General features: G+C 31.2%; 1 protein-coding gene across 1 annotated transcript; it reads right to left on the bottom strand.

Moving 5' to 3' along the window:
• Window positions 1-15976: 15976 nt before the first annotated feature.
• LOC144557822 (aspartyl protease family protein At5g10770-like) lies at window positions 15977-22001 on the bottom strand. The gene is made up of 3 exons (XM_078306435.1): window positions 21769-22001; window positions 17154-17518; window positions 15977-16988 (listed from the first exon to the last, which is right to left on the bottom strand). The coding sequence occupies exons 1-3, from the start codon at window positions 21869-21871 to the stop codon at window positions 16086-16088; spliced, it is 1371 nt and encodes a 456-aa protein (XP_078162561.1). The 5' UTR covers window positions 21872-22001; the 3' UTR covers window positions 15977-16085.
• Window positions 22002-22745: the final 744 nt, after the last annotated feature.

Raw genomic sequence — 22745 nt, 5'->3', positions numbered from 1 at the left:
CACGTCACAGAAAAACCGAGCTTTTCTATGATTATTTTTATGTAGCCTTCTGCGTGTAGTTTTTTTAAAGAATTCAGACGTAGACGTGTATAACGCCGGGATTAAGAATTTTGTCGAGAACTTAAACCTGATCCAATTATACTCAGTTGATAATTTTTTAGGTCAATCCTTCCTTAAATCCGCTAAATCTATTTGATTAACATTTTTTTTCTTGCATATATACGGTTTTTACTGGTTAATTAAAGAGAAATTTAGATATATGCCCATCATAACTTCATCAATTAGATATTTACCCATCAAAACTTTAAATTTAGTTATTTCCTCATTCAAAATCATTCATTTTATTTATATCCTCATTTTATGATTTAATCAATTAAAAACATTAATTACTAGTGATTAGAAACTAAAATGACATTTTTACCATTATCCCTTCTCTCTGCTAATTTATCAATTCTTCTTTCATTATTCATTTCATTTATTTGCTGGTTCCTTAAAATCACTCTCTTGGTGTCCAACTTGCTTGTCCTCTCTCTCCTTGAGCACCTTCTCTTCTCAATTGCTATCACATTTGTTTTTATCAATTTTTGGTTGGCCGATTTTAGAATCTTAAAATTATGCTCCATAAGATGTGACGAAAAAACATGATGGCAGTGGGGGTAAAAATTAATTTTGCTTGTTATACAAATTAACAAGAAGGAAAAGGAGAAAATTTCATCTCCTCTATACTTTCATTCTCTTTCTGGTCCTCTCTCCTTATATTTTCTTCTTGGAGCATGGCTAAATGTCTCCTCTAGACTTTTCAAAATTATTAATTTACAAGCAAATTAAAGAAACATTATTTTTTTTTGCGGATCAATAATTATAAAAGGACATATTGTGTATAATTAGAATGTCACGTATTAAAGCTCATTGGGGAAAAGACCAGTAAATGAATAATCAAAAACCCAAATGAATGAATTGATGCATAAATATATAATACAAAGTTTCCTTGAAAATGTATAATATAAAGCATCACAAGAGATGATATAACTTCAAAAGGACTATCAAGTGATAAGATCCATGTATTTAATTATTTGGAGGAATTTGTCGATGCGTCTTAGCTAAGCAGCTAAGGTAAACACCCAATGAGTGGAGACGGCCAGAGTGACAGGTTCCATAGAATCCAGTAATTCCATAACTCGACTCAAATTTAAAGTTGTCACTGGTACTTTGCACTATGTTTCTCCCAAAGGAACTGTACGTACTGGCACTGAAAAACTGGAGGAAGTTAACACCGGGTACACTGTCATAACCAGTACATCCATCTGTCTATGTGATTGGGTTAATTTGTGGATCTGCAGCGGTTGAGCAAAAATTAAAGCATAACATTATGTTATAGCCTTTATGGACACTTTACTGGCAAAAGTTAGATGCCAGTTCAGTATGCAACTTAATTCATTTCCATTGCAGCTCTCTGTCTTAATTGTCCCGCAATTTAATACTTGGTCTGGAGGTGCCTATCAGCGCTCTCCCTTATTGCTCTATCAATCTCCATTGCACATCTCTGACGCTTGTGCTAATAGATTGAATCTAAGCATAAAAGAGAACAATTTAAGGGATTTCGAATCAAAACCTGAATTTGAAATCACTGTCTGAATGTGTGTCCATGTGATTTGAGAAGGAACTGAGAAGAGAAAGGGCTCAAGGAGAGAGATCAGGTGGACAAGCAAGCGGGGTACCAAGACAGATTGATTTTAAGCAACCAGTCAGCAGAGAAATGGAATGAAAATGGACGAAAATTGGTAATTAGCAAAGAAAAGGAAAGGGATAAGGGTAAAAATGACATTTTATTTTTTAATCACTAATAATTAATATTTTTAATTGATTAAATCATAAAATGGGGATATAAATAAATTGAATGATTTTGAATGGGGAAATAACTAAATTTAAAGTTTTGATGGGTAAATATCTAATTGATGAAGTTATGATGGGCATATATCTAAATTTCTCTTAATTAAATGAGTTAAATGAGTTGCCTAGAAAAAATGTTTAAAATAACATAAAGATAATTAAACATTAACAATCAGTACATGAACAAATTTAAAGGGTCTCGTGCTCACTCTAGGACCTTCTCTTTAGAGAGATTGATCAAGATAAATGAGGCCCAATGGTACAAATACGAAACGTGCACAGTAGTTTTCAGAACATGGTAGTCTAAATTCAACAACATAATCTATCATGTTTTTTATCATGATCAATTTCTAATTTGGTTTTCCTCTAGAGAGGCAATGTTCTTTACCTTTCGAAAAATATATAAATAGCTAAAAACATATGTCTTATGAGAGAGATATGTTACATAAGAAATGCTGCACAACAGTTTACAGAAAATGTGATAAACTATTTTGGACAAATTTTTAATTATGGAAATAATTCTTAAAAATAAACATGAGTCATAGTTAGCAATAGCCATGAACTTTATTTATTGGGCCAAGTTCTATTTTTCTTTGTTTGAATTAATCAAATACAATTGATCCAATTAAGTGTAGTATCATATATAATTATTCTAAATAATTATATTTCTCATATGTTGGTAGAGAAATCAATTTATTTGTCATGTCATACATGTCAAATAAATTAAGGAGCATTTTTAATTAATTCTTTATTGGTGTGATCTTATGGAATTTATGTCATTTGGCAATGGAATCTGAAACTCCTTTCGATTCCATAAATTACAAGCGACAACTAGTAATATGCATTGTAATTATCCAAATGACACAGATGGTAAGTACCATATTGTATCACGATTCCTAAGCAACAATTGCCTCGTGTCAATTTCATGTCTCATGATATCATAAATAGATCCAAGGTAGAAACGTGTCATCCTTACCAATCTACTCGTTCCTTAATTTTGAAATAATTCAGTAATTATGATTAACTCCTTATTTATATGTGCACATACTTGTATTATTTCATCAAGAAACCTAGTGATATCATCACTCATTATATGAGAGACATTGGTATTCTTGATAATTACTATCCCTTCACATAAGAGATACATATTGAGATAGAATATGTATGCTGCTAGTTACAAACATCATTTGATTATACCCACGAATACGTGTTTTCATGTGAGAGAAACAATCATCTCGTACCTTAGAATTCCAAACACAAATAAAACATTAATGACACAAACATAATTCATATTAAATGTTTTATTTTGGTCAGGTATCCATTTGATTAGATTGACAACTCTTTATCATATGATATGCAGAACATAATCACTATCTAATACAAATAGATAATAAATGTTAATCTTATACTAGTAATTAATGTTCCTTGTTAATTATCAAGACTATGAACACTTTATAATATTTATTAACACTTTTATAGAGTTCCACAATTTCAAGTGCTCAACCTAAATGATCAAGTAATAAAATACTCAAATAACAAAATAATAATCAAAATCATTCAATTATATGAACAAAACTTAGAATACAATCATCATATGATTGACTTCTAGATCATAACACTAACAATAGTATGGGTACTATAAAATTAACCTCTATTTTCAACTTAAATTTTATATATAATTGATTTCATTATATGTTTGATCTCCACAATTCAAAAATCTGACTCTACTTCTAACCACATAAAATAAAACAAAAATAGTGAAGTCGAAAAATAACCAAAGATAAAAAAGAACTGTGAGAAAAAAAAATCTAGAAAAGAAAAATATTGTCTCATGTATTTCAACGAGTAATAACTACAAATGATCCGGTCTAGGGTTGCAAACAGATCGGTTACGAAGGATAGTGATAAAATCATATTTGTATCCGTTTTTATTTTTCGGATGCGAATATGGATCGGATATAAGACAAATACAGATCGGATGTCAGATATTCGTAAATATATACATAAATATTTTCATAATATACTAAACTAGCTATGAGGAGAGATCTAATTACACTATTTTATGGTGACACGTCTTGATACCATATTTTTATAAATTATTTTTGTGATTTTAAAATTCAAATAGTCAATCCTAACCGTTCCACGTGACTTTCATATTAAAATGTGCTTGGAGATCAAATTTTATATTTTTTTGAAAATTTATTACTATTTATTTAGAATTTTTTAAAATTGTTGTTTTTCATGGTCCAAAATTGCCTAAAAACAATAATTTTGTACACATCTTAATAAATACTAAAAAAAATTCAAAAAATATAAAATTTGATCACCAAGCACATTTTAATATGGAGATCATGTTGAACGTTTGGATTATCTGTTTAGATTTTAAAATTGCAAAAATGACTTATAAAAATATGGTGACAAGATATGTCACCATAAAATGGTGTAATTGGATCCCTCCTCCTAAACTATATGGTATATATCTATGTACTATTCGGATATAGATAATTAAAATTCAAAACTATTCGTATTTGTATCCGTATGGATATCCATATCTAATTTTCAAATACGGATCCGAATACGGTCGGATATTATCCGATCCCGTGTCTCTCGTGCTTCATATATATGATAACTTTAATTTCATGGTCGCTAAGTCAAAATTAGTGGGGCAATGGGACCCTATGATGTTGATTTAATATTTCTTTGTGAAGTAATAAATTTGTTGTTATCACTGAGAATCTGATCTATCTTCCACTACTATAATGCAATTCTCAGATATCTTGTCAAACAAAAATAATGCACAACTACATGTGGGCCAGAACAATTAATGGTGGCATTTAACCTAGCCATGTTGAGACCACTGCTAGTCTAACCTAAGTTTATGGATGTATGATTCAACCCGGTAAATCTATATTAGTTTTCTAAACCAATCAATGTAAAAAAAGAAGTAAAAGTTCAAATCATGATACAAATTTATGTATTTGGAGAATTGTAGACGTAGTGCAGTTATATGAGTCCCCGTTTTTCTTTCAAGAAGATGCCGATTCAATATTTAAAAAAACATTTAAAAGATATATATTTGGGGATGTACTCTTTAATCCAAAAAAAATAAATAACAATTATGTATTTGGACAAGTTTATCTCTAGACCGCAATATGTTAAATTCTTGATTAACTCAAGAAAATGCTATGTATATGTCAAGAGTAACAAAAAATAATAATAATAATAATGTTATATATATGAGTACAATTAATGTTTTTTAAGTTATTAAATTATTTTGTGAACTCAACTCTAAAATCTATCGGATTGATTTCAAATGATGAATTTAAACCGTTAAAATTCATTTACCTAACAAGTAATACATCTACATACGAAAATAATGTTATAGGCATGCACTATCCTATATATTTCACTATTGGTTTAAAAAAACTACTAGCTTGCTTTTAAAACAACAATATAGAAATTTCTCTTCTTTGAATTAATATATCATTAATTTCAACTGAGCAACTTCAAATTTCGTAAAAAAAAAATTAGTCGTCTTGTATATAATTATATTTTTTTTCTAGCTATCATCCAATTAAGTAAAACTAACTTTGTACTTTTAAATTTTCATGTCCATAAAAATACAAAAATGAACAGAAAGTATACTTCACTTTTTATTTCCCATAACTAGAGTTAACGACAAAGTAACGTTATGTTTTAGTTCTATTAAAAATCGAAGGAATGCTGCAATAATTCGGGGCCGAATAAAAAGTCATATATGAACATCCCCTCGGTGGTGAAACAATTATTATTATTGAGCTTGTGACAACAGTAACGGCCGAAATTTTTATTAATAAAAAATAAATAAATAAATATCGACAATGCGAAAAAAATGGCAGAATTTTGACATCCTAGGAGAAATGTGATAGCAAAACGTTATAAACTATCATGGCATGCTTAGCGAAATCTAATTACTCTCTAACTAAATAACGAAAAAAAAAAACAAATTCTGGACTTCATAAACTTTCACGGTCAGAGAATACCTGAACTTCCTAGTCCATCATGGCTAGAGAATACTTGGACTTGATGTATTCTGATCTGGACTTCGAAGCCACAAAGGTATGAGGTATTCTCTGGCCATGATGGACTGTGAAGTCCAGAATTTTAAATTTTTTTCACGGCAGTTTAGTTAGAGAGTAATTAGATTTCGCTTAGCTGGTTATAATTATAAACTATCACGTTTCTCCTAGATGTCAAATTTACGTCATTTTCTTCTTCATTGTCGATATTTATTTATTTATTTATTTATTTTCTTATTAATAAAAATTCTGACAATACGGTGGCATGTACTATGAATGGGTAAATTGATATTTTATAAAAATTTTATAATTTAGAATAAAATATTACGAGTATCGTAAAATTGATTCTCATTATTGACATAAACTTTTTTATATAATTAACTTCTATTCATAATTAATAATCTCCATAGTTTGAAATTCTAATTTTATCCTTGATGACACTCGCAACCAGTGTTGCAAAATGCGGTATGCGGAAGGTATGCGGAAGGGCACCGCATACCGCATATACGGTATGCGGCCGCATATGCGGATTTTTATGCGGACTAATATATGCGGATTTTAAAATAAGAATTCATATATAATTTGTATCATTATATGCATAATCTCACAATAAAAATAAAAATATAAATATAAATGTAAAATAGTGAATAGCTGTAGCCAACATATCAGTTATCACAGCATAATATAAACATAAATTTCATAGCATACAAATAACATAATACAAACATATCAAATAACATAAAATAACATAATACAAACATATCACAACATAATACATAAATTTCATAGTATACAAACATAATGTGTAAAAAAAAAAAAAAAAAAAAAAAAAAAAAAAAAAAAAAAAAAAAAAAAAAAAAAAAAACATAATGCGGTTCTATGCGGCCGAATATGCGGAACCGCATATTAGACCGCATATGCGGAACCGCATATAAGACCGCATATGCGGAACCGCATATTAGACCGCATATGTTTTTTCCTATGCGGTTTCCAACCGCATACGCATATGCGGCCGCATATGCGCCGCATAGGACCGCATTTTGCAACACTGCTCGCAACTGACTTAATTTACGCAAAGATTACCTTAATCTTAAAAATATAACACCAAGAAATATAGATACCGTACGTTTTCATCATTTTTAAAAATATATAAAATTTATATTCACGAGTCTAATTCGAAATAATAATGATACAATCATTATATTAAGCACAAAATATATTCAATATTAAACTTGTTCAGCGCGCAATACTAATAAAAACGTCTAAAAAACTTCTCACTTTTAAGGGAATAAGAGATGTATGCACACACTTAAAAAAAAAAAAAAAAATTCTCTACAAGATAATTTGCAATTATTTGGATGGAATTTTTTGTGAATATTTAAATAATTACTTGACTTGACTCTAATTTTATTCAAAAATAAATTTGAAATTGAAATAATATACATAGAAAATTTACAAAAACGACAATTCAATGGAAAAGAAACTGGAGCAAGCACAAACTCTGCGAAGTTGCATGTTGCACGGCAACGTATAACTAATGGTGTGTTTCAAGATACAATACACACGGAATAAGGATTTCAATAAATAAAATTTGATCCGAAGATAGCTATCTGTTAAAATAAAAAATGTTATCCCTCGTAATTAGGAGTAGCAAAAAAGCTCGTAGTTTGCGGATCGATTGTGACTCGCATGTGACTCGCTCGCTAATAGCTTGTTTAGTGGACCGAGTTGTTAACAAGCCAACTCATCACTAGCTTGATCCAAAATTAACAAGTTTGAGCTAAAGCCTAGCTCACTCGCGAACTAGCAAGCTAGCTCGGTCCAATTATGAATTTGTGAATTGATGTGAATTTGTGTAAATTTAATATGTATTAATTTATTTTGTGAACTATGTTTGTATGAATTTGAAGATTTAGTATTTTAATATGTATAAATTTAGTTACAAACTTAATTTATGGTAGTTGATTTTATAATACATTTGGATTTTTGGCCCACAAGCTTTCACGAGTTAGTTCAACTTGCTCGTTGCCAGAACAAGCGAGCCACGAGTCACCTTTTTAGCTCGGATCCAAATATTGGCTCGCTCATGACTCGCTCGTTGCTAAAATGAATGAGCCAAGAAATTGATCTAGCTCAGACCGAGCCGGCTCGTTGCCAGCCCTACTCGTCATATTGGAATTTCTATTTTGCAGCCATTATTTTTGCTAGTAACACATAACATAATATTTATCTGTTAAGATTCTCATTTTTACTCGCATCACAATAAACACACAGAGAAGAAAAATTGTCCAAATAAAATTTACGAACTAAATTCATGTAAAATTGGTGGAGAAGAAAAGAAAGAATTCGATGCGCGGAAGATTGAATAAAGCAAGCACATTATTTCGAGCTTCTAGATCACATTATAGTAATTTTGAGATTTTGCAAGGACACACATGCGATTTCTCTTGTTTCTTTTATAGTTTTATTTTATTCTGAATGGTGCTGCTTTTGGGCCAGGCCCAAGTAATAGTTATATTTGTTCTCTTTGACAAACGAAGCCTTACCAAATGTAGGGGTTTAAGGCTTTCTAGCCTAAATCAATAGTTTAATATCCATAGTACTGAGAATCTGAGATATATCATTTTTAAGGGAAAATTGTATGAATGCCACTACAAAACCTTGAAATTGTGAGATTGCCACTACAAACTTCAAAATTGTGAGAATACCACTATAAAACGTTCATAATTGTGAAAATGTCATTAACAGTGTACTTTTATAATATTTTTATCAAAAAATAACTGAAAAATACTGTTTTGATATATATAATTATGTATTTCCGATTATACCCTTCATACAAAAAAGTAACACTCCAGTTGATATCACCTCTTCAAGTTAATTTTTGATAAAAATATTATAAGAATACACTGTTAATGGCATTTTCACAATTATGAACGTTTTATAGTAGCATTCTCTCAATTTTGAAGTTTGTAGTGGTAATCTCACAATTTCAAAGTTTTATAGTAGCAATCTCACAATTTTTCCCATTTTTAAAGGGGAAAATACCTTCAAGACAAAGAAACTTCCTCTGTAGAGTTTCAGGCCATGTAGTTCCTTGTCCATCATGCAGTAAGCATCAGCCTATTATTCAAAAACCAAATTTCATTTCATTTATTAATTATTATAAAATTAAACCACGAAAAATCATAATTTGTAACAAAAAAAATAATAATTTCGCAAAAATGTTACATATTCAGCGACATGCAACATGAAGTCAAACACCATGAGCGACACTGAAGATCCGAAAAGAGATTCTTGGATGACGTTAAAAGTTCCCTTGCCGACAGATGGAAATATGAGATGACAAACTTTGTGGGTCTCCAGATTCTCTGTTACGGCCATCGAGAAGACAAATATGAAATGGTATTTGTGTCGGATATTATACCATTTTGTATGAATATCAAAAGATGTAACAAAGAAATTCCTTTTAATGAGTCTTTTGAATCAAGTGCAAATGCATAGTATAAAGGTTCTCCAAATAATATTTGTATTATTTTTTTCAATACTCCTAAGAACTAATAACAAATTGCAGGATTTATTTCTGATATTCATACTATTCAAAGAATTTTACAAAGTAAAATTTATATATATTTGTATTATGTGAGGAACTTATGAATTTTTTTTGTTTTCTAAAATTATCAATATGTTTTGTGTATTATTTGTATTACAAAAATATCAATTTTTTTCTCGAATGGCCCTTATGCTATGTAGAATATTGCATATTTTTAGATCTCAGAAGTATTTCTGAATTTTCAATTTATCAATAGTCATGTGTTGTGACAACACACTTTACTTACACAGTATGACAATATGCATGTCACAGAATATCAGAGTTCACTTTTGTGAGCTGCGCCACAGTGCATGCATCTCTGCACTACATGGGTTATTTTGGATGTTTGTAGAAATGTTCATGCACTGGAAGTCAAATTGACCATGCCTCGTTAAGTTCTTTGAATACATAGATGGAAAGGCCGAAAAGAAAAAAAGAATGCATGAATGTGTACATTAAATTATTCCAATTAAACAGAAGGTTGCGTACGGAATTGTAAACCACGTTCAAAACCATTTAATAATGTTAGTGAGGCAAAGTTAATAGACGCAATGTCTCAAAATAATGTTAGTTCAAAAAGAATCTGGACATTGTCTTAGCGAGAAGATCATTAACAACTTGTTTGGATGGAGAGTAGAGGAAGGGAGGGAATGAAAAGAAAAGAAAATTTTCCGTTAAATTGTGTTTGATTGACAAAATTATGTTGAAAGTGAAGAGTACAGAATGTGAAAGATTTAACTTGTATTATTATAATTAATAGAATTAGTTTTTCTTTCAATTTAGAGTGTAATGGATAGAAAAATAATTATTGCAAATATTTTTAGAAAAATAAATATTAATTTTCAACTCTATATCTTAATTACTTATATAATTCTTATATAAGTTTTTTTGTCATAATCCAACAATAGTTACCAAATTCCTTATTAATTTTCTAAACTTTAATCAACCAAACAAGAAATAAGATGAAAATAAAAGTTAAATTTATTTTTCCTCATTAATCATCTTTTAAGAGATTAAATATGTTAAAATTCATTTCTATTTCATTTCATTCCCTTTTATTTTTCATCTCCTTTCCTTCCTCTACTCTCCATCCAAACAGAATGTAAAGAAAAAGTATATACTCGTTCATTTTTGAAAAGATCTTAAAAATATCCAGTATTTAAATACCCACATAGACTTATTAAAGTGTTTTAAACATATCCTTTATTTTACTTTTCATATTAATTTTTATACAAGTTTCCGTCACCATATTAAAGTGCCATGTTATAAAATAACATTTTTATTTATTGATTATAAAATATTGTCATGATAATATGAAGAGAGATATTTAACCTTTTTATAACATGACTAATTCATCTAAACAAACATGACTAATTAGTTTAATTTGTGGTGATATGATAACTAAATACTGTAATATATATAACTTATGGTAATATGTCATCATATTATAACGTGGTAATTAACGAGAAGCACCACATTTATTACAGTTGAGAGGTCTGGTAACAAATACACGAAAAACTCAAAAAGGAAGAAAGAAAAGATTATCTATCTTGCATTAATTTTTTGTTCGTTAATTATTTTGTCTTGTTTAGATTTCTTCGTTCAAGCTGGAGGGTAAATTTATCGGGTCGGTTTTATTTATTATTTTTCTTGTTTGATGCAATGATTAATATAAACAGGAGATTGGTCAATCTATCCCACTAATTAAATGTTTCATTTATACCAAATATAACAAATTCAGTGCAGCTAGCAAAGTTTTCTGCTCTCTCTATCTTGGGTTTAAACAAAAAAAAATTCATAGTCCAAATTAATCAGGCTATATATTATTAAAACCATTTAAATCTACACTAAATTAATAATCCAAATTAATCACGGCTTTAATTTGTCAATACTGATCCTCAATCTACATGAGAATTTAATTGTCTAAGATTACATATGACACATAGATTTGTAACTAAAACATTAAACAAAATAAAACAATCAAGTCCAATCAAATATTGGCAATATAATGCTAGCTAGCTACTAAAAGTGCTTTGAACATTTGCGGAAGTGTTTGTCGAAATTTTTTCCTTACGTCTTAATCAAATGTTAGGATTTTTTGTCCTCACTCTGTTAATTAAGAATCTGGATTAGTGATTGAATTTGTTAATGATAAAGTCTTTCAGATTTGACAGTGAGCTGTATGGTGGCTTAGGAATTTGGATCTAGAAACCTAACGGGAATGCCTAAATTAGCTAGGCACTAATATTAGTTAAAGCAATAAGAGCAGTTAGTTATATATCACAATTGAAGAAATGATTATTTAAGTTGGCTAGTGTACGTAAATTCGAAATATCGATACCAAATTCGTATATATCCAGCATATATTTTACCACATATAAAAATACAGTTGTAGAATGTAGATAGAACAAGTTCCGTATGCAGTATGCCTGATATCTCTATTTTCTATTATTAAGCACGTTGAGTGTCCGATCCGCCAACGGCTACGATTGAGAGATGAAACTTCAGATTTGATCTCAGCTCTCCAATTACATATTTTATCTTCTTTTGATTAAATGCATCTATTTTATGTATAGAAGTCTAAATTTAGTTAAAAACATACCCACCACATATGCTGCCACACGATACGTTACAATTAAAATTGAATAAATTCTGAAATTTAGCGATATATTTATCTGTTTCCTTTTTTTTTTTTTTTTCATATTTCTCTTCTTCAATTGAGAAGACTCCACCTTCTATTTTCTTATTTATTATTTCCTTCTTCGTTTCTATATGGAACACAATGTAAATTATTTTTTTTATTTCCTTATTTCTCTTTCTTTGTTTCTATACATATTGGTGTGGGTAATTTAGAATATATTTCCGATATAGAATATATCAATGTGTGTGTGTGTGTGTGTGTGTGTGTGTTTTAAATTGGAAACAAAGAAGAATATAAATTGGAACATGTGTGTGAATATGTATTTTTCTTATAATATGTGTGTGTGTATATATATCCTATACATACACACAATAACACTTTTTATTTATATTTTTTGATATCATATTATATGTTGATATTGAATTGTTGTATGATATTTGATATTAGATTCGAATCGAGCTATTTTTTTATATCATTTGTACTTAAAAATAAAAAATCATCACATCATCAAATAGTTATCAGAGATCACGATTAAAGTTAATTAAAAATATAGAATCATATAAATTTTCTATTAACATGTGTTTTAATTTTTAGAAAATTATTATTTTCATTGATATATTTGTTTCTTATAATATGTCCCCGTTGCAACGCACGGGTATGATACTAGTATTTCATTATATATTTACGAGTTATTTTGCTTTGCTGACTGATGCGTCCAAATGAAACCTCACAAAGTCCGTTTTGAATTCGGATCACCTGCCCCAGGGTGCAGGAAAATCCTACCCTCTATCTCTGTAACTGGGACCGGTCACTTTTAAAGAGGGCCGGTCACTGTTCATTTTTGATTTTGAGGTCCACTAACAGTGACTCTGGGAGTAGGAATTTCTTGCTCCCGGAAGGCAGAGAATTCGATCTCATCCGTTTTACCCAATGCCACACATCATACTCAGATGGAACCGAATCTTCTGCCCCCAGAGTCACTACGAGTGAGATCAGTTACTGTTAAAGGGTTTAATTACTGTTATTGTTTTTAAATTTGAGCCCACCTGCAGTGACTCTGGGGGCAGACGATTCGGTCTCTACTCAGATACTCATGTATCGAATTGCGTGCGACCAAAATGAAGCATGGTTAGATACTTAGATGCACCGGCTATACTAATTTGACTGCATGTAATCCCGCTTTTTTAGGACCAAATACCGCTGGAATTCATCAAGGTTTGCAATTCTTCACTTTATAGACATACTTTCAATTAGATATATAAACGGACCAGATTGAATGGATTTTGTTGAGTTCTTAAATTCTTATTTTTATTTTATTTTATGGCAAATCAATTAAAATAAAGGTTCACAATCCGTACTTTATGCTAGACAGTCGAATTTTATAGGTTTGACTGATTTCTTTTTTTGTAAAAACTAGTTTAAAAATAAATAAATATTTAAACAAATAAGTTAAATGTAAATAAATACGGATAAAAATATAATATATCCCGAGTAAGAATAATTATAGAGAAAATTTTAATTAAAAGAAATAGCCTTCACAATATACGCATTATTTCTATATAACCATTACAATTATATATATTTTTTTTAATATAAAAATAATGTACGACAGTCAGTCGAATGAGCCAGAAAGTAAACGGGCCGAATGATTCGCTTCTAGATCTTTCTCTGAGATGCTAAAATTCCTGAATAGTTTTCCTTCTCGGGCTATAAGCCTGAAACACGACGCTTAACCGGCTTGTGGCTTCGAAAATTTTGATTTTTCTAACAGCTTCCGCCGCCTCCAAATTTACCACAATCCTTTACTGACACAAAACGCACGCAAGTACTTGTTTGATTATTTCACAGGAATCTATCTGGCACTGAGCTCTCAGACTCAGTTAGCGGATACGTGAAAGGTTTGCTTTTGCTTATGTAAACTTTTAAATTTTTTCCACTTCCTTTGTGGAATCAAACTTGGGCACTTGTCCAAAGCCACTCTGTGGCCATTAATTAATTACGGATAGAGTGTGTTCTTGTTGTACTGCTATTTCTGCTACTAGCGTTATCATCTACAGTGTGCTGATATATATAACTGTAATCTGCATGTGTTCTGATCCAGGAACAATTATAACCCAGTAAAACTTCAACGAGACATCACCTTTAGACTGATATTATGGTCAACTTTGGTAAATTAGTATCAATTTTTGAAAAACAAAAATTGCTCATTAGCGCTAGTGTTGTATCAGATATGATAGGAATCCTGAAATTTTATGTACCAGTTAGGTCCCAATGTATATATTCGCTTCACCTTTTCTTGTTTGAGTTGATGATTGACAAGTGACAACAGATCTATGCTAAATCCCAATGACCAATTCATAAAATAAATTTACCAATAAGAAGGGTACCATATCATCTAGTAGATATGAGATATTCATTGGTTAACCAGCTCTAATAATCTCTTTCTTTTCTTTTTCGTATTATGGCTAGCTTAAGGCCCATGTGTAATAGTATCTGGGTGAAGACTTTTTAATAGCGCATCATCATATGTCGTAATGTCTGTGTGCCAATAAGAAACTGTTTTCTCATTTTTATTTTAAACTCTTAAACATTAGATCTTCTTCTCTTCTCCCAGATAGCATCAGAGATAGGCAAGTACTTCTGTCTGGTATTGACTGCCACTGACGAAGGTGTTTCTGGGTTTCCTGATGATTGCCCCATTTTTAAGCAACCCCTATTTTCTCATACACAATGTTGCAATCTGATTTGACATACAGCTTGCTCTCCAACATTATACTCTCACTTTATGTTGGTGATGGGCCTGTAAATCATGCTGTCATAGTATCTTCCAGAGAAGAAGAAAATTTGTTCAGGTGAGTTAAGAATTTTAGATGCAACTTATAATAGATGAGGGATGCTGGTGTTCAAAACAGACTAATATCTCTGGTTGTAGCAGCAAATAAAAACTTACTCTACTCAAACACCTTCCTGTATTTATGGAAGCTTTTTGAGGTGCAACCAACTTTGTCAAAAAAAAGAAAAAAAAAATTGACCACTTTCTCACGTATCGACCTCAGTGCTTCATAAAATTTAAACAATGCTGTATTTCCTTGTATATGTCTGACAAAAATGACATTAAAAAAAACTGACATCAAACGTCATTTTTTTATTTGGTTGTGGATTAGTGAGCATTACCATATCAGTCAGGACTGGTACTTACTGGCACATTCTGATCTGATATGATAGCACTCACCATTTTGCCAAAAATTTGTTCATTGTTACTTATGGTGTAGTCTTGTACTTATATAGAGCTCAATCATGAGTACCAATTAATATGCAACTTCCGTTTTTTTGTGAAAAAGATAATGCAAATTGGAGTAGTCATCACAACATTTCCACCATTGTGCTCTGCTGCCTAAAGATTATAAGCAGGGGCCACCATATATTCATTTTAGACTACCTTTTACGCTGAGAAACAGAAAAGATTGTTTATACCAGTCATGCTAGTAATAGGAGGCGGAACAAGGCAGAGGTTGAGCACATATCATGTGGAGTGAGTACAAAACAACTAAGTGAGGAAAAATAATCAAAACAGAAAAGCAATTGATTCTTTATTTCCAAATTGAACTTGTAATTACTATTGATTATCATTTTCCAAAGATTCACAATGGCCAACGTACCATTCTTAAGTACCAGCTTTTAAAGTAAATTATGATATTTCCTTCATTCTTTTTTTAATGTCTGTAGCAGCAGCTGTGTGATATGTTTCACATAGCTGAATTAATATAGTGCTTTCCATAAAATTTGAACTATGCCTGATAAGAAAGAACTGTGGTATTAAGCAGTCTTTTTCCAATTTTATTAATTCCCACCCTTATTCCTTGATCATGTATAAAATTGACTATTGCTATTAAATATGACCATTATCTCATCTACACCCACTGGCAGCAAACCCGATCCTCTTTCCGGCGACATCATAAACCACTTTAAAAGTCTTTTGTTGAGTATTTCCGATAATGGACACACTCGTTGCTGGTGCAAAAGCCAAACACGTTAACTTTCCATTGTTTAAACTAATCATAATATTCTCAGGTCGCAACTTCATAGTCGCTCCTCCATCAAATACCAATGCCACTGCTGCCACTGCTGTGCTTGCTACTTTCCCTTCAAAACATGTGTCTAGTATCGAATATGCATCGGCTCTTTTGTGGCCCCTCATGGTCGCAAGGATAGCCTTGCTTAGTGCTGTGTAAACATCAGATTGCAATCGAGTGATTACTGTCCCCGAGTCAATAATTGTCGGGATACTACCATAAGCAGAAGCTGGGACTGCAATCGGTTTTCCAACCACAGAAATATAGGCTAGCTTAAGGAAGTACAGGGCATCATCCAGAGAACTAGATACCAGCGGTGTGTAGCTGAAACTTGCAGGGTTGTTGTATGATCCGATTGACAAGAATCCGGTTGACTTGGTCGTAGGAAGGCAGTAAGAAAAGGCATAACCTAGTTTAGGGGCTAATTGTGATAAAAGGGAGAGTTTGTTGCGTGCAAGGCCGATAAGTCCTGCAGACTTGCCAAAGAGCCCTTCATTGTCTTGACCGCAACCGTAAGTGAAATTAGGAAAGGCAAAATGGGAGCCAAGAGAGAGTGTATCTTTGCTCAAGTAACCAACAGAGAAAGAACTATCGCCATAGCTTGCTTGGTAAACGCATACATTGGAGGAGCACGCAGAGGGGTTCAGCGTGGCCGACCTGAGAGATTTGCATTCGTTGGTGGAGCAGGTGATGGCACGGTATGTATTAGATGACTTTGGATTGAAGACGGTGCCAGCCTAATTAGAAATATATTTTATTAATTAGTTAAATTATACCAAACAAGCTATTCCATTAACTAAGCACATTTTGAGCACATATAAAAATAATACCATTTTTAGAGAAAATCTTTTCCATTGATGCCAAGACTGCATCTATACTTGTAATGTAAAAGACCACATTACCTGAGCATGACAGGAAACCGTGCATGGGCGACATTGCATCCAGGAGAGGGATGAACCTGTATCAACCACCATCACATAAGAAGTAGCGGGTGTTCCTATTGCAACTTGAGTGACATAGTTGCCAAGGCCAACTGACCCTCCAGGACTGAGTGGATCCGACACAGACTTTGTGTCATAGTGGCGATCAAGTGAGGTCGGGCGTGAAGACGGGATTTTAAAGAGGCGGAGTTCAAGAGACTTGACACGAGCTTCGTCATGTGATAGAATGGTGGAGATCGGTACATCAGAGATGGAGGCGGGAGAACGGGGATTGCGTGGGTGGTACAGAGTCAGATACAAGCCTGAGCTGTTCGAGTTGCATTTAGCTGAATTTAACGAGTTTCAAATCAGTTCATTACATGACTGGTGTAATAAAGAAAATTATGAGATAAGCTACCAATGAGGCAAGTGAAAAGTTAACTTGTTTTGAATTTTGTAAGCGGCCAGGCACTAATTAAATTACTTGCCTTGCAGCAATTGCTCCATGGAGGATTGATTTTCTAAAGGTTTAGTATCCGTCCATAAATTTTAACTCATGATCTTTGACGGTCGTGTAAATTTAAATCTAAAATATGAGTTGTTATTGTTTAGACATGACCTACATATTATATATAAAGTAGTGCTTACGCAAAAACTCAAATGATGAAATCTCACTTAAATTTGGTCCAATTTTACGAATCACGTTAAGATTAAAACTTTTTAACATGTTGATTTTATTTATGGCGAAATTGGGCACCAATCAAACCATCAGAACTTCTGTAATTAGAAACTTCCCCATCAAAACTTCACTATTGGATACACCGATCAAAACTGTACCACCCGCGCAATCCCCGCTGCAGTTCCTTCTGTAATAGCCTAATAGGAAATGCAGATTTTTGTTTGATGCCTTGTAGGCTTGTACTCGGGTACTAGGGGTGCAAACGGATCGGATAATATCTCACCGTATCCAGATCTATATCCGAAAATTGGATCTGGATACCCGATATTCGAATCGTGCGAATACGGATACAGATATGATTTTGAATTTTAATTATCTGTATCCGAATAGTAAATATATACCGTATAGTTTGATATATATTATAAAAATATTTATGTATATATTTATGAATATCCGATCCGTATCTGTATGTATTCGTATCCGTATCCGAAAAATAAAAGTGGACACGGATATGATTTTACCACTATCTGATCCGTTTGCACCATACCGGTTTTAACAGGTCAAATTTTAATTCAAACAGGGCAAACAGTGAGAGAAATATACTTGTTTGGAACTTTGGATCATACTGCCCTCTCTCAGAAAAGAAAATTAATAAGGCTGAAAAATGATGATTAAAAGAAGATACTAATCGGTGAAAATAAAGGAAATAAATGATTAAACTTTATTTTTTCTCAAATAAGATCATCTATTTTCGTTGGCATTCAAAAAGCTTTCTAACATTCTCTAAGTTTTATTCCAAATTCTCAAATTTTAAAATTAACAAAGGTAGTTCAAAATATTTTACCTTTTATTTTTAAAACAGTTTTAATAGGTTTTCTTTTTATTTATTGTGTACGGAAGTTTCTAAACTGACTTCTAGATTGTCAGTGTGGTAGAGTTTTATTTTATCTTTATTTACAAGAATTTTTAATTTTGTTATTGCTACGGTTAAACGCAATTTGAATATATTTACTTCTTTTATATCTTGTATTAATAAAGTAAAGAAGGATTCTGATCGTTGTTTTTTCTTAAAAAAATACAAAAGTTAGAAAAACAAAAATAAAGTGGAAATCATACAATATCAGCATAAAATTGCTTAAAGTATGAGACTCCAATAATATCAAGAAGTGATATTTTATACTCTAATAATAACTAAGTAATATGCTCTAACACCATTAACTAGATCTTTACGAATTTTGTATTTGAAATCGAGTAATTCAAGTTTTCGACCTCATGTTCAGATATAATTTTGTTTCAAAAAAAAATGTTAAGATAGAATTGCCGACTCATCAATATCCATATAATAAAAAACTAATACCATAACTTGATTATTGCAATTATATTTTTACTAATGTAATTTTGTATTTGCAAAAATATAGTCAATAAATTTAATTAAATTTGTCTATAAAAGTTTAGTAAAAGTAAAAATTATGTACACAATGAATAAAAATAAATTTAAAACTATTTTAAAAATAAAAGATAAAATATTTTTTATTACAACAAAGTTGAAACTTGAAAAGTTAAAATAAATCTGGAAGAATGTTGGAAAGTTTTTTTTTTAATTAAGTCAACGACAATAGATGACAATCTACTTATTAGTTTGTGATTGATTTTTTTTTATTTTCACCGATTAGTATCTACCTTTAATCACTAGTTTTCACTTTTCAGCCTTATTAAATTTCCTTATCTGAAAGAGGACAGTATGGTCAAAAAATTTATTTTCTCTCACCGTCCCACCACCAATTAAAACTGACCTGTTAAAATCTGCACCCCTTGTACTCAATATTTTTTTAGGAACAAAATAATAATTTCAAAACCTATCCAAATATTACTTATAAATAAAATTAATTTAGTTGGCGTTTTAACGGCAATATATCATATGATGGGAAATATGAGATCATTAATTTTGAATTGAGATTGGGATGTAGCCAATATTGAAGTTTCAACAGGTAAATTATAAATTACAAAAAAATTGATGGGTATATATATATTCAATTTCGTCTTTATTTATTAATTGTCAATGCATCATTAAATAATATTTAAATTGTGAGATATTTAATAGAAACGCTATCTAACAGCAAGGAAGTGCAAATATTAAACTGATTTGAAAATATTATTAAAAGTTTTAATTAATGAATCTAGTGATAAAAACAATGTTCTCTGTGTGGGAAGTCGTAGGTTCGAAAACCGGAAGAGACAATCCTTGTGAATATTAAATAGTTTGGTGACTTAATCTCCAATCTTTACTAAAAAAATATTAATTAACGTCATTATCAGTTATCCCATTCATTTTCCTTAGCTAAAAAAACTTTTTTTTTTTTTGTAATTTTCTGACGGTACAACGTTTAAACTGTACTTAAAGATAAAGATAAGGAGAAAAATAATACAGAGAATTTAAAGTACAATAAATTCTGTAGAGAAAACAGTAAGGAAAATGCGCTATAGAGTAGGTTTTGGCTCATTAAGGACATAATAGCAATGTTAGGTAGATGGCGGCTCGCGTGGAGCCAACTACCAATTTTTTTGATAAAGTTATATACAGTTTTTTTTTTTTTGAGGAATTATATACAGCTTTTAAAAAGGCTTATAGTGCATCAAATATGAAATAGGGGTACCAATTTCTATATGTACAGGAAAGATGGTCCTTCCCGAGATTATGTACAAATCAATATCTCTGGAGGAAACAGCTAAGCAAATGGCATTTGCATTGTCCCTAGCTTGTTCATTGATTAGCATTTCGATTTTAAGGTAATTTAGAGGCTCATATACAATATAATTACCCAAATAAATCTAATATTCTGTAAATAAATCTTTCTTATCAATATATTTTTAGTAGCAAACTTTGCTGCTAACCTTAAAAAAAAAAAAAAAAAAAGTTAAGATAAGATAAGATATGTAGAAACTGTTTGATATGATCTGCCAAAAAATACTGACAATTTTAGTTCTCTTCTTCTTTTTCACTTTTGTTCAATGCTATTTCAACAGTAATGGGCTTTACACATTTTCTGGGTTGACAAATGACAAGTAATGCTTAATTAGTTTGTTTTAGTATACATGCAAGGTTCAACTTTGTGGTTCCTTCCGATTTTCTCTCAGTAAACCAGACTACCAGTAAGTACTGGAAGCAACTTGAGATTTGAAATATCCAGCGCACATTTGCTCTTTGTCGATTCTAATATCTTTTCTACTGAATAGTGGCGTATTGGAATAAAACTTATGGCTCTAAATTTAGGTATACAAGAATAATGGATAATATGTAATTTAATTAGTTTTTATTAAAAAAAAAACTGTTAATAAAATTTAATCGCTGGGTATGATTAACGCACAATGGTATATTCTGACATAATTAGTTCCAGCTTGTGATCTAAAAACTTATTTGGTCTGATTTCAGTTGGAGCCACCGATTTGTTAATATTTGTGCATGCCGCTTTAAAACTCATGTGGATCAAGTTAGAACCAATCTTAATTTGAATAGGACGGCTCAAACCGTGTTCCATGGTAATACTACTTGAGACTTGTACTGTGCAAAAAGAAAGAAAATTAAGCTAATTACTTAACCAGTTAACCTACATATATGCATTCAATTCACACTAATGAGAACAAATTTGCTAATATAATCTGTTCATGCAAGAATTTTTTATCTCAATTTTTAAACAGTTCAATTAATTATGAAAAAGAAACACAGCAATTAGAAAAAATGAGAAGAATAAGAACTTGTACATAGTATTACAAATGAGAAGAAATTAATAACTTATATATAGTATAAATTGTTGCAGCACACAACCAATTGCTTCTCAAAAAAGCCATCATGCGTTGCCAAATTTAGCCCCCCAGAGAACTTAAAAGGAAACAAAATGAAAGGATAAACAGAGCACGTACAATTGAATTTGGAAGAACAGAGAGCACTTGACGTGCTTTCAGCAAAAGCAACACATGCTAAGTTGAGAAGAACAGAGAGAGCATAAAAGAGAGGCAACCCCATCTCCACTAAAATTCTTCGGACAAATAGTTACTTTGTTAGCACATCTTGGTTTCTTATTTATACAAAGAGAAAAGAAGAATATATCCTTGCATTAAGAAACCAAGGCTATGGTGGTGGTCTGGTGGAATAGAATTGATAGCAACTGCCTCTCACCTGTCACGGATACCTTTTGAACTATAAATATTTATCGGTGGACCTAGGCCTAAATGTGATTAGGGTAAAGAGAAAGTATCATGTAAAGAAAGAAAGGAATCAAACGGGGGTGGAACATTATTGCCAATTAATTATCAGACAAGTGCTCCTGTTGTCTTGTACTGGTACATTCTGTTGTAGATTAATACGAGTATACATGCATGAAAGGGAGAGGACGGTAGGAGGGATAAAATATGAAAGACTGATTAATTGTGGATGATGCCATTTAGCTTTATAATCTATTGGATTTCCCCTTAAACGAACGCCTCTTCTCTTTCGCCAGTGCTATAAATCAACTGATTAACTGTTGTGCTTGTGCAGATGTTGACTTTTGAAATACAGACAGGTCATATGCTACTATGTTGCTCCGGCCCACTTTTATTTTGGAAACTGGTAATAAATGTTTGAAAGTGTTTTAAATTTAATGCATTAAAAGTTAAACCATCAAATTTTACGCAGATTATATGAAATTGAACTATCAATTTGAGTGCCAATTGTTTTTCTAGCTAGGTGGAAAAAAAAAACAGAAAATAGTAATTAAGATAAATGAACAATAACACCCGAAATTTTTTAAGTTACCATCTAAATATTTCAAAATTCTGATCTTACCACTGCTTTTAAAAAAAAAAATTTAATATTACCATCCATGCAGATTCAATTTGTGCATAACCAAGGAGTTCCA

The sequence above is a fragment of the Carex rostrata genome, chromosome 8, assembly GCF_964058835.1.
Source record: "Carex rostrata chromosome 8, lpCarRost1.2, whole genome shotgun sequence".
Classification (NCBI taxonomy): domain Eukaryota; kingdom Viridiplantae; phylum Streptophyta; class Magnoliopsida; order Poales; family Cyperaceae; genus Carex; species Carex rostrata.
Note: the sequence above shows the minus strand (reverse complement) of the source record. Positions and strands in the feature narration are given on the sequence as shown.